At 37.4% G+C, this 14,327-nt stretch overlaps 1 protein-coding gene across 1 annotated transcript in view; it reads right to left on the bottom strand.

The window, feature by feature from the left end:
- Nucleotides 1-975: 975 nt before the first annotated feature.
- Nucleotides 976-14,327, bottom strand: part of fstl4 (follistatin-like 4) — a 150,490-nt gene continuing 137,138 nt past the window's right edge. The window contains exons 8-11 of the mRNA XM_036134026.1: nt 11,569-11,703; nt 7,517-7,543; nt 4,654-4,772; nt 976-1,170 (exon numbers count right to left, since the gene is read on the bottom strand). Of these exons, the coding sequence (XP_035989919.1) occupies nt 976-1,170; nt 4,654-4,772; nt 7,517-7,543; nt 11,569-11,703 (476 nt within the window). The remainder of the gene's footprint in view (nt 1,171-4,653; nt 4,773-7,516; nt 7,544-11,568; nt 11,704-14,327) is intronic.

The raw sequence follows: 14,327 nt of genomic DNA, 5'->3' as shown, positions 1-14,327 counted from the left end.
CACCTCAGTATAAATGATGCTGACCCTCGGAGGGGCCTGAGGGATTCAGTCTCTAAACAAGCCGTTACAGGCAAGATAAATGACAAAGCAGCCAGCACCCACCTGGGCAGCATATTGTTTCCAACACTTCAGGTAGATTTGATTTATTTTACCTTGCATGTGGCCTAGACAAGAACTATATAATGACATAAATATTTTGTATTTCTTTAATTTCCGACTTCTTGGTTAAACGAAGGACAAGCTAAAGACAAGGGTCAAGGTGCACCAGGGTACAGCACCAATAGCAGCTTAAAAGTATTGCAAAAAGCATTAATACTCCATGAACTTCTCCAATTTTTGTCTTGTTACAGTGTATTCAATGTGATAACCAACAGAAAGTAGTGCATCCTTTATGCATTTTATTGAAATGTTTCATATAAAGTGCACTGTGCATGTATTTCCAACCCCCCTTGTCCTGATGCCACTAAATACATCTAGTGCAAACCAACTGACTTCCAGAGCCACTCATTAGTAAAATGGTCTGTGTGTATAAACAGCTCTTCCACACACCTAAATGATATAATTGCTTTGTTACTAAGCCTCTGCAGAGCTGATAGACATGCTGACAGGGGAAATGATAAATAGTGTTGACTGCAATTTTTTCATCATGATTAAAGAGATAACTGTGTAATCTCCATTTTTTTCCTCTTATCACTGAAATGTTTACTGTATAACTATAAAATTTGTTTGGAATAAACGGTGTAAACTCATTTTTATTGGTGCACACACAAATCAACATTGCAGTAACTACTTGAAACTTGTTAGGGACTCATTTATGTTAACAGCAAGAGTTTTAAGCTGCCATTTCTTTATAGTTAAAATGCCCAAAGGCGGTTGTTTAAAAATGTATATTTCATGTCCCTTTCACTCCCTCTTACAGTTCACCAAATAAGTTATTGAACAAGTCACTAAATAACTTTTAGTTATGAACCAGTTTTATGATCTGTTTTTCCAGATGCAGTTGGTAGCTGCGTCACCCACCTGAACCACTTTTTGGGCCTGAATATCGACAACTAGTAGTCTGCTCTGAAGGGGCTGGGTCACGTAGATGTATTTATCCCTGACGTTGACTGCTGAAGACCACACACAGCGCTGGGGTGACACCCCCTCACCTTTAGGGCACATCTCCTCCTGAGGAAAAAAAAAAAAACAGTGCAGAACAGAAATTATTACAAAGGGCAATCAAGGGAGCACAAAAGTTGGCATTAATAGAGTGGATAAGGACTATGTATGTAAATATTTCGACATGGACTTGTCAGTCAGTGAGTTCTACATTGATACAGCAAAACATTGTTCAGACAGCAATTCATGAAGGTACACTTTGCATGCCAACAAATCAACCTGTTTGATCCGGGCTATTCAGCCAAAGTTGTACGTGCTCCAAGGTTGGTAAAGGCCAGAACAGGTATTAATGTGCCTACCTAGAGGAGCTGTGTTTCCTATGCAGCTTCTGTAGAGACCAGGTATCACTTTAAGCAGTAGTAATACTGACCCTTTGCAAAACCAAAACTAGTAAAAAACAGTCAGATAAGATTAATCAGTGATTTCAACATGGAAACATTTTTGTGTTTTGCAGCAGCATCTTTGCCCCTTTCGGTGCACTTATTAATTTCATTAACACCAAAACATCTGGAATTGATAAGCAACCTCCTCTGCTACTGAACTGACCAGATCAATATACAAGACGCTTAATTGGCTTGCTGCTTTAATCTGATTTAAAAAGTGTTGCTTTGATTTTGTTGATCAGTGTTTTTTAGATGGTGAGCTAAAAGGTATCAAATGCATTACGGACTATTTAAACACAGTGAAATTACCCTTTAGCGCAGATAAGCAAATGGTAACTTCACCATTACTAGTTAGTTACTAGTATCTTGTCACTTTCTTCTTTTGAAAGAATATCCTAAATCCTGCCACACAAACTAAGTGCTGGAAGAAAAAAAAGCCTTTGATAATATATAAAGAGGAACATTATCAATAACTGCTACAGATCCACAGACATCACCATCTATATTGTCTATTTGAAGAAAATTTTTACAAAATATTATTAGACTATTAATATCTTATGGCTGACTTGTGTTTTTATATTTTCAAATTGGATATCTGATTCCTTTAAAACAGGTTAATCCAGAATGACACCCTTCCTTCCAAAACTTAAAACAAACATAAAAAATGTTCTCCTGCATAAAGCACACCTTTACATCTGCGGTTCATAATAAAAGCGTACATTGATGGAGCAGCTAAAAGCCATTTCACTTTTACCAGAAATATCCCAAAATCTATCAATTAACATTTTGCACTTATGATACTTTGGATATTCTTATCTGATCCCAATTTGTTTTCCACAAGGTTTCTATAAACACAGTAAGTTGATAACTGGAACCTTAAAAACCTACCTAAAACCATGTCTGATCTATTTAGAAGCTCGAACACAGATTTAAAATCCTGACCTGGGCACAACTAACAACTACCCTGGAGCCACAAACATTCCTTTTATGGTTGTCACTTAGGCATACATCAACTCTAAAGCTACGTTCACACAGCAGGTCTTGATACTCAATTCAGAGTGTTCAACAAAGTTTTGTTAAAAAAAAAATGCGAATACTGGCCGGCATCTCTCCTTGCTATTATTAGAAAGCTGTTGCACAATGGGAGCCGACAATATTAAGACTACATCATAGCACGACTAAATAAGGTAAGAAGAAAGCAGTAAAGCTATTGACAGTGGTCTTTTATGGAACTCTAACTGCTACTGCTGTGTGTGGATGTGTAATGATAATCAAAAATCAGTAATCTGTTATTGTCACCATGTTTTATCATGGTGAAGTTACCTTTCAGAGACAGGAGAGTGACGTGAAAGACAGATAAAATGTGACATGACCGGAGAGACTGTTGACGCTTGGAAAAAACTCCGATACGTATCCGAATTAGTACCAGATATGGAAGTGGCCCAAATCAGATTTTCTTAGGGAGTGAAAGATTGGAATTGGGCTGTTCACACTGCCGTGAAAAAGACCATTATGGGTCGCATATGAGCAAAAAGATCGGATTTGGGTCGCATTCCCTGTAGTGTGAACATAGCCTAAATGGACCATACACAACTTTGTTTTCATTTAAGGCAACTGTCATGAACATAACATAATGGAAAACACTAACCTTGATCAAATTCTAACTTGAAACATAACCATGTGACCCACAATAAGCCCCCTGATTTAATCAGCCCCACCTTTGTTTTTCTCCTTTGACCCACAGGCTCGGACTATAGTGGACTTCTGTTTTTTTAACTCAACAAACACTGAGAAACAGGACCACACACCAACAATGGGATTCAAGTGTGTCCAAATCCTCTCTGCCTCAACAAAGTACAGACACAGCTGTTTATAGCAGGAACTGGCTAACACATGGCTTATTGGGTTACTACTGATCCTTAATACAATTACACTCCCTTGTAAAACCCAAATCCCTAGGGAACAAGAAACGTTTACCTTTTATAGGCTCTTGCTTTTGGAGATGGATGTTATCCAGTGGGTTAAAAGCCCAAGGGTCTTTAGGATGGACTATATACACTGTATTGTTGGAAGCTATTGACTAATGGACACAAATAATCCCATTATATTTAGCAAAGCAAAGAGTCCCATTTTGACAGCAGGAGGAAGGTGTACAGTAGAAGTCATCCCTGGACTGGCCTGGATAACCATTGCTTAAAGATGTGTGAACAGAAAGATGGAGAAAATGTTGAGGCTGATCTAATTTAATACACAAAGTCTTAAGATTTAATCAATATTCTGTTCGTTTGCAGAAGGGAATCTGGAGCCTTGGCTATATTTCCACAATCTTTTTCTATTATAGGTGTGCAAGACCCTTTACCAATAAGATTGTGATGACTTTCTCCCTCTCACATAAAACCTGATTTTTAAATCATTCAGTTTATAAGAACACCCCAAGTCTGAATCTCTCTTTTGCTGTCTCATTTTCTATTTCATATAGGGCCTTGCAAATGTATTAATACTTCCCAAACTTCTTCACATTTTGAAGCTCCAACCACCAACTTCAATCTGTTTTATTGGGGTTTTATGCGATAAGACCAGCATAAGGCAGTACATAACTGTGACTTGAAGGGAAGAGAATATCTGTTTTTTTATATATATATAAAAAATGAAAACAGAAAAAAACTGGTATGTATAAGTTTTACCCCCAATACGTTGTCAAACTAGCTTTTGATTCAATTTAAGTCAATAAAAAACTTTATTAATCCCAAAGAGGTATTAAATGTTGCTGTAACTCATATTATGCAGGTTCTCTATTCTCTCTGAGGCCTTCTCAGATTAGCTAGATGTATACTGAAATTAAATTATGCACAGGCAGATGAGATACTTACGATCTACGCGTCTTCTGACAATTGGTTGCATTGGATTTCATTTAAAGATATGAGAGTAATTGTAGCTTAATGCAAAATCCCGTCATATTTTTTTATGCCATGCACTACTTTGTGATGGCATGTAACATAAAATCTATATAAATCACATTTGTGCTTGCGGTTGTAAAGTGACAGAAATTGAAAAAGTTCAATTAGGATGAATAATTTGCATGATGCACTTCTCATCCAGATGTACTTACGTAGGTGGCGACAATCCTCTCCGTCCGCTTCATATGTCGCCGTATTTCACATTCACTGGGCTGAAGGACTGTGATGCCTTCATCAGAAAACACATAAAACATGTTTCCCACACTCAACCCTAAAGAAGGACAAGAAAGAAAAGCTAAAAAATAATGTCAAAAATGTCGCCTTAAAAAGAACAAATACAATCTGAGCGACTCAAAATGGCACTCTAGTCATATCTGACATTTGTGATGGACATTTCAATTTCTATGTCTGCCTGAGGGACACTCCTGTTAGCAAGCTATCATATTAACAGGCTTGGACAGTGTGTAGAGCCTTCAAAGGGTACTGTCAAAGACAAGTCTAGACCCCATTGTAACAGCGAAGATCAAATTCTCTGCTTGTGGATATACTTCTCGTATGTTGCTACAGTGGCCTAAATTAATACATCACATGGCCCGAGAAAGCAAATGAACCATAATTTCACCCCATCAACCATCTGCCTTGTGTTTAAATGGCATATAAAGCTGCATGGCTTTATGTAAATATCAGCATCACTTTTCTGAACGTGTGATTTTGTAGCACATATGTTGCAATATCTAGCTAAACCAGGATGTAACACATTGATTTGGACTAATTGGAAGATTCTTTGGTGTGAACATTGCAACTTAAAGCAGCAAAGCTTAAGTTCAAGGATTTCTGCAGACATCTGCCCCCTCTGGCGACAAGTTGAAATGACACCAGTGTTGTGCACGTGCGTGGAAGAAGAGGAATAGCTTTCGACGCTGCGACTGCACAAGTCTTTTGTTTAGAAGCGTGATGTCCTCTGAGGAAGGAAAGTTATAAATATTGAACCTAACCCGTGTTCTCTCACTAATGCATCCATTATGGCGGAGACTCAACATAGTAGCCAGGCGAACAAGAGTCACCCACGCACATGCCCAGAGGATCCCGCCCGAACCACTCTCTCATGAACTGACAAATGGAGCCCATTGAGGCAACTGTGGTACATATAGGATAACTCATTTTACACGCTGGGCAATTGTAAGGGCATGCAATGAAAATAAATATTTAACTTGAAAACTTGTATTATGCACCTTAAAAAATTAATTTAGTTGTTGGCATCCTTGGTAAATAATGCCATTTAACAAGGATGCCCAAGTCCAGTCTTTAAGAGCTACCACCTTGCAAGTTTTAGATGCATCCCTTCTCCAACAAAGCCGACTAAAATAAATGGCTCATTACAAGGCCTCTGCAGAGCTGAAAGACATTGTGACAAGGGAAGTATGCCATTTAAAGTCAAGTGTGTTGGAGAAGGGATGCATCTAGAAGTTGCAGGATAGTAGATCTCTAAGACTGGACCTATGCACCCCTGCTATGCACTCTTTAACAAAGTTCCAAGGGGGTTTGGAAAAGAAACAGGCCCACAGCAGGACAGATGCTTCACATGAAGGGCTCCTCCAGGTATTTATCCTTTGCCTCTTGGAGTGTTTGTTGCAAACAATGTTCACCCTTAAGCCTTTTTAACAACGTTATTGTCATGAACCCACAAAGATCAGCCACCTTTAATTAAATAGTGATTTAATTAGTAAATCACTATTGGAAAAAATAACAAGATTGTGAGTTTATAAAAAAAGTAAATTAGTCTGAACACAGTAACTTCTACACCCTTCATACACATGTAATACACAAAACTAAGCACATCATAAGCGATGCACATGGTTTATAGATATTACAGTAAGTACGAGATGATTCACAATCATCGCCTTATTTCTTCACATCTATAGACTGACATGAAATGCATTTAGCTGACATATGTGGAAAAATGTGGCTACTTTCAGATGGATGTGCATCTGGATCTCTCAAACAATGAATGTCTTCAAAGCAGTGTTGTAGTACTCGAGTCCGAGACTCGAACTCGAGTCCGAGTCATTAGCTAAATTTAGAGACTCGTGACTTGACTTGGACTTGAGCACTGATGACTCGAACTTGGACTCGGACTCCTACATTCAGATCATTCTGACTCGGAAATTGAGAAAATGACTCGACTTTTTTTTAATATCATCAGGCTATAATTTTAATATGTCATTAGAATATTATCTGGTGTATGATTTTAATATCTAAATTATTAGTGCATTTTGGTGGAGTGTGGATTTTTTTTTTTTAGTTTAAAAACATGTAGGCTATGCTTACTTTAGTGCGTAACTTGGACTCGACTTGATCAATAAGGACTTGACTTGGATCAATAGTGACTCGACTTGGACTTGACTCGGATGAGTAGTGGACTTGACTCGGACTCGACTCGGATTTTTTTTAAATGACTTGGACTTGACTCGGACTTGAACACTGGAGACTCGAACCTGGACTCGGACTCGAGGCATAGTGACTTGACTACAACACTGCTTCAAAGTAAGAACTCCATATAGAAGCATGTCAACTTAGGAAGGTTTATGCGTTCAGATTCAGCAACCAGGACAGCTAAGTTAATTTAAATTTTTTTGGTAATATTGCCCTACTTTGGCTAATTCAACTGACCATACAGGGTGTATAAATCAAAATAAATGTGTACTGATTTCTACAGCAGCAGTTAAAGGGTATTTATAAAATTAAGGATGCAATGTTCCTCACCAAATAACCACAAAGCTGTTTTCTTAATGGCCACCACACTATGTCTACATGAATTGAATCACTTTTTTTGACCTAAAGACAATTGTAGAATTATGTATTTGCTTCCTGGTCATCTGAATACAAATATTAGAAGTCACAAACACATGCAAATATGCAGCAGCTGCTGCAGACCGCTCCAATCTGCAAAACAAGCCTACAACAATTTCAAGTGCACTCTCAAACAAAGATGTCTCACGACTGCTAATGTATTACCTTCTTCTCTCCAAAGGATGTTTGCAACTGCAGAGTTGGCCATTGAGCAGAGCAGAAAACAAGGGGGGAAAAAGAAAGAAAAAAGATTAATTAATCTTAGCTTACACATATGCTGTAGCTGCAAATTGCTCCTCACTGGTGTTGACAGACGCGTTTTCTTCTAACTCATAAGATTATTATTTTTTCTTAGTGAAGACACGCCAACAGTTTTTCAGTTTAATTAATGTCTAATTAAATCTCTCTAAGTACTGAACATTATCTCGTCAAAGTGATGCAATCTGCTGAAAAGAATCTTCAAAAGCCTGTTTTCAGTAAGATCGTTGCACACATTTAAGCAGTCCACATGAAATGTTTTATTTTTTATGTCACAAATAATGACAAAATGGTCTAAATTTCCCTAAACATAATATTTTTAACCTTCCTAGTTTATTGAGGTCTGCTGAGATTGGCCTAAAGGGATTTGCTTTGTTGAACAAACATCAGCTCTTATGTTCAAGTGACATGTTTTTAGCTTCTAACATGGCTGCTGTGCCACACAGTGTATCAGTAACTGACCTAATGATGTGACAGTCTACTTCTTGGGTAATGACAGCTCTCGGTATAGTATGCGTATTTGGGTCTGTGCATACACTGACTTTTCAACAAGTGTCATTCTGGCCATGAATGACTATTAGCCCAGATTTAGTAGTTTTAGCAGGCCGGCTGTCAGTTTTTTGTGCCTTCGGATCACCTGCATTTCCTGCAGAAAATTATTGTTGTATTTCTTTTTTTCTTTAAGAACGTACTTTCTAAATAGGGGTTTATGTATCATATAAACTACTGAATCAGTATGTCCTGATCATGATTTGTATTGGTCCAGAATTATTCTGGAATTTGGATTTGTCAATCATGGGACTTACTCTGGTGCTTGTTTAAAACAATGCAAAAGAACAGCTGGAAAACTTTGGTGCTTTAAAGAGAAGTAAAATAAGCAATTATATTTCATCAGTATTGCATCATCTTTCAATCAACTATCTCATTAAAGACTCTCTATGGAAAAGTGCCCAGGAAAGAGGAATCCAGATCAGATGTCAAAACCACTTCAACGGACTGATTTCAATGTGGAAAAGCAGCGACTCTAACCCAAGACTTTGATCAAGCCCATCGTGAAGGCTTAGTCAACTATCCTGCAGAGGAAGATCAAGTCAGCTGGCTGTCTCCATAATCTTGTTGCTTGGGTGATGGATCCATATTTCATCAACATAGTTGAAAATTGACGATCGGGATTCTGTATCTTTTGTTTGTTGTATTTGACAGCAACAGTTTGTTGAGGCAGAAGTTTCTGCAGGTCAGACTGAACACGCAGCTCTAATTTTAACAAGGTTAAGAAAACTACTATAATATTCTGACAATGCAGCACCTAAAAAGCAAGTTAGCTTTATTATGCGCCAGTATATATTTCTTACTCTTGACTAAAAATCCTGTTTTTGTTCTCTTTGTTCCCAAAATCAGAATTTGCTAGTCATTCCTTGCACAAGATTAAGGACTAAAAGAGATCAGGCCTCCCGGGTCGTGGCCCAAAGGATGTGAAACAATCTGCCTCTGCAGTTGTGTTTCCTTAAAATCACTGAATAAAGAACCCTTAAAAGAAAAATCTGTTCATTCAGGCCTTTGCCTAGGGTACATACTGTATTTAGTAGTTCTCTGTTTGTATATTCCAATGCATGTTTTTATAGGCTTCTTTCATGTTTTTATTTCTATTGCCCTTTCACGTCTTATGTCTTCAGATCTCCTGTCTTCTTATGTGCTTTGTGAGTATGCCTATGAAAAGGGTTTTATAAATAAATAAATTATTCATTTATGGTTGGCTCTATAAAGGATTGAAGAACTTGATCCTGTTGGATGTTACCTAAATGTGTTCAACAGGATTAGAAATGGATAAATTTGCATTTCTGCGCTTCAGATTCTACAGTGAATGCAGAGTTTAAAAAAAGCAAAACATACATTCAAAATTTTTTTTCAAGGCTTCTGATTATTTTTCAGAACCCAGGTTTGCACAGACTCATGATGAGCCTAATACGATGACTTTGGTCAAACATAAAAACCAGAACTGTGAATTTATTGCACATTTTGTTTATTCCACACAGGTTCAAAATCTAAGAAGAAATCCCCCCCAAAAATTAGATAAATATCCATTAGAAGCTCTAGCACTGCTTCTTGTGGCAATCACCAAGGTTCTTGTATTATTCCAGTAGTATTTAACGCTACTTGTTTTGATAGAATTGGTATTGCTCATGTAAACTGTCAGTTCCCTGCCAAGGACTCCACTTTTAAGTATAGTTAATAAATCTTTAGTGGGCTTAAGGTCAGACAACACTAGTACCACTCTGTGAGTTTTACATCACCACAGACTGGAAATGTCCTAACCAACAAAGATCCAATTGGACCGAATTAAACACCTTTCAATGAGCTATTTTGCTATTATTTTAAAACTTTTGAAGAGTCACGGTGGGAGTTTTAAACCTAAGAACAAATTGACAAGCATGGTGGTGGTACATGGAGGACATTCACCAGACTTGTTGCACCAGGAAGGCCTCCGGCATCATCAGAGACAACCTGCCTTCTCACAGCTGCTGCAGGACACCATGCCCCCACACATTTAGGTTGATGAGCAGTTTCTACTACAGAGCTGTGACTCTTCTTAACTCTACCCCACTCCCACACAGAAATCCCAGATATATGAAGGACTCAGAGCTGTCACAGGGACGGTGCTTGAATTAACTGAGTAGGAACATATTTGCTGTTCAGTTTGGAGTTTGTGAATTGCCGAACCTCTGACTTTTATTGGCTGGCTTGATCAGTGCTTAAACTTAAGCCCCATAAACCATCTGAAATGCCTTAAGATTGCGCTTTACAAGCACCAAATCGAAGTGAGTTTTAAAACATCTGCTGTGGTTCTTCAGCTTATTGCTCGATATGCATAGCTTGAAGTAACTTACCTAAAATGATTGAGAGTTATTAAACTAAGATGCATTATTTCATGGAACACTTGTAAGCATCTTTATTGTTAAGAAATTGCACTTTTTTTGTCCATTAAGATTTTTTTTATTATTTGATGGGTATTGATTTGTTTGTCATAGACTTGTGTAGGCTGCTGTCTTCATAGGATTCAGTATCTGCAAGTTGTGAATCGTCTCAGACGAACCGCTCTTGAAATGTGGAAATAAAAACATTTGTTTAGTTCTGTGTGACATTTGCATTATTTTCTGTTTTGAATACCTTTGGTGTTGTATTGTGACATGACATAGCAGAGGTTGTGTACTTTAGCAGAATCTGAAAGGGGGTTTGCTGCTTCTCTGTTGGTCCAATTATTCACTACATTTGTTTTTTTGTTTTCATATTCATTATTTAGACGTTTCAGGGTTTCATCTGCTCCCTCTTGCTTTAGAAAAAACACAAACATTAAAGTTTTTCTATATGCTAATCTACACTGAGTGCATTCAAAGATTTGTCATCTCTGTCTTGCACAGCATTGAAGTAGCACACTTATTTTTGTAATCAGTCAAATTAATTTCTGAGATATATGCCCCCTCACGTACAGATGCATGACAGATCGAAGACGGATATCAGCCTGCCAGTTGCTTTCAGTGCAGTCAGGGTCTAAATTAAAACACAGAGGCTGTTGAGCTTTTACAGTGACAGATCTAAGACTCTGGAATGACTTACCACCTAACATTTAAACTGCTGCAGAGTCGACAGACTTTTAAATCACATCAAGGGTTTTTGGGTTATGTTTCAGTTCCATCAGATCTGTTATGATCTGGTGTCACCTTGTTTTTTTTTATTTTATTTGCTTGCTTTTGTTTTATTTCATTTTATTATAAATTTTGCAAAAAAAGTTTTTTGTCAGGCTTATTCTTAAATGTGCCATAGAAAAAAATAACAGGACATTACCATTCATTAAAATGGTCAAGCATCTGTGATCATTTTTGGAAACTGCTTTTTCACACAGACACATTTAAAGTTTTAGTTTTACATAGATTTCTACAGTAAAAAAGTAAAATCTGACTTACGAGTTTTCTTGGCAGAATCTTCAACAAAGAGAGATGAGATGTCCTCGTCCACTCCCACCTCGTTTTTGGCGATGCACGTGTAGGCGCCGGTGTCTTCGTAACGCACACTCGCAATGAAGAGCTCGCTACTATTCGCTACGAAAAGAGCAAATAAGGAGAAGACACAATAAATCGTGCGTTCTCTATTGTATACAGTCTCTTACAGAGAACTGGCTTCCAGAATAAAAATGTTTTGTTCAGTGTTGGCATCCATTTATGTTGACCAGATAAACTATTCTATTGAGTCAGGCACCGTGGTGAAAAACTGTGTTTGACCTCTAAGCGAAAGGAAAATATTCATTCAACGGTTTTTAAAGCCCTTTAAAACATCCAAATAAGGAGACCAAAGCGCAAAACAAAATTATAAAACACTCAAAGATCACAGACAACTAAATGGTTCAGTTAAAGAATGTGCCAATTAACATTAAAAGCCTTTCTGAACAAATGCTTCTTCAAATTGCTTGTAAAACGGCCTGGTTCAGATATGGCACAAAGGTCCAAAGGAAGCTGGTTCCCGCATATAAGCTTAGTTTTGGGATAATCCAATAAAAGATGACTGCACGCACACAAACACTTAAGAGTTCAGATACATAAAAAAGGACATTGAGGCTATTGAGAGATTTAAAGACGGACATTCAAAGTTTGAAATCAAATCTAAAAGGAATATGACGCCAGCATAAAGAATATAGAACAGGGGTTATGAGTGAACTTTGTGAGGTTTTAATTAAAATACGATACTTAAAATACTTTTAACGAAGCTGTCTCTGTTGATCTAAAGCCAGACTGAACATTTTCAAAGATGGTATTCCTCTTTAGAAAACATAGAAGTTGAAAACATTCAGTTTTTTCTAAAACCTTGGAAAGCAAAAAAGTTACAGATTGATTTCAAATTAAATAAAACATTAAAACCAAATGGCATAGTTCCTGAGCCAAGACAAAAAGTTAACAGGTCAGGAAAGCAGGGCAAACGGTAACAAAAACCTCTTATCAGTTTAGATGGAGGACAGTCAAGAGGACAATTTGCAGGTCTCATATGTTGCAAAATTCTGTCTAAAAACTGCTTCAAACCCTTCAAAATAAAGCTCAACCAGCAGGAGCAACAGAGAGATTATACAGTAGTAGATGAGACAGTAAGATGTCTAACAGATGCCACTTTGTCTATAAAAAAAGGGAAGAAAATCATTACACACAAAGACTGATGATCAAGCAGAGCAGGGGTTGATGGATTAATAGAGTTGATTGTGTTAAATAACACCCTCGGACAATGACTACAGTTAGAAACTAAGATTGTTGCATATGCGACATATTGCTCAGAGCAAGTCTCTCAAATTCATAATCAAGGAGGTATAATGCTAATACAAAACTATGTAAAGTGAGCAGAAGAAACTTATAAACTATAAACCCAAGCTGCTTATTAAAGTTACGGAGGCAGCGATGGTTTCATCATCTTAGAAAATAGTCTCATTAGCACCAAAACACACCATGTTCGGCCTTAATGCAATATACACAACCTGATGAACCACAATTGCACTGCTATAGCTGTTTAGAAAGGACTAATATGGATCATTTTAGCTCCTGGTGTGATTCCTAGAACATCAACAGAAAATGTGGAAAATCATAGGAATAACCTCGATGAAACCACATGAACAAACATGGACACAACAATATCACTATTTTATGTTGAAATACGTGTGATAACGCCACACCAAGGCCAAGTAAAGCTGGGGACACACTACACGACTTTTACAATTATCACCGATTTTGAAAATAATACGTAGTTTTTGCTTCATGGATCACACTCAACAAGCACCTTGTCTGCTGAGAGGCAACAGTCCACAGGATCTTACAGAGCAACTAAAGCCAACTGTGCACATCAAGCTCTTGTGGAAACTATCGCAAGAACAAAGGTTTGGAGAAACAAACATACCAGCAAGTGGCGATAATAGAGGGTATTCTCAGAATTTGGATGGGCTATATTTTGGTACCAGAGCGCCAGAAAATGAAAGAGATGCAATTAAAAATGTGCTAAGATTAGCTCACAAGTGATTATGATTTGGATAGTATTGACTGTTTTTTTTTGCCATATTAATGTTCAGAGTTTGGAACGTGTATCTTGTGTGTGTGTGTTTTGTAATTACTGTCAATGTTGGCTGTAATCTAAAAATCTCTGTAGCCAGATCACACAAATAAGTATCAAGAATATCTGACAAATACATTTATTCTGTGGGGTAAATATTTTATTTATGATGCGCATTGTGTAAATTGTTTGGTTTAGTTTATTAAGGCCCTGCTTTATATAATGTATTATCGTCTTAAATATCCAATGCCTCTTTCGCTTTTATTTTTTTAATAAAATCAACTAGATGATAGTTTTCATGATCTCCATTTTTCTTTTTTCTTTTATTTGTTGTTTAAGCAAATCATTTTTTTTCTGTTTATCGGCTTGCAGCTGTCGTGTCCCAGGCTCTCTCTGTCATCGGCTCTTGGCCGCACACATTTGCAGAAGGTTAATTATCAGCTCACACTTCCCGACTGCATCCACATCCTTAGAAAATTGAGACGTTTCACTGCAACTGGGGTTGGACTGGGTCGATTACCTTTCAGACTTGCAGACTTCCGTCTTTCTGCCACCTCACACCAACAGATTCGCACTGCTGATTGACAAACCAAGAGCAAACTTTGTGCAACTGGGAACTGTTTTTTTTTTTTTCTGGTACTTT

The sequence above is a fragment of the Fundulus heteroclitus genome, unplaced genomic scaffold (assembly GCF_011125445.2).
Source record: "Fundulus heteroclitus isolate FHET01 unplaced genomic scaffold, MU-UCD_Fhet_4.1 scaffold_72, whole genome shotgun sequence".
In the NCBI taxonomy this organism is placed as follows: domain Eukaryota; kingdom Metazoa; phylum Chordata; class Actinopteri; order Cyprinodontiformes; family Fundulidae; genus Fundulus; species Fundulus heteroclitus.
Note: the sequence above shows the minus strand (reverse complement) of the source record. Positions and strands in the feature narration are given on the sequence as shown.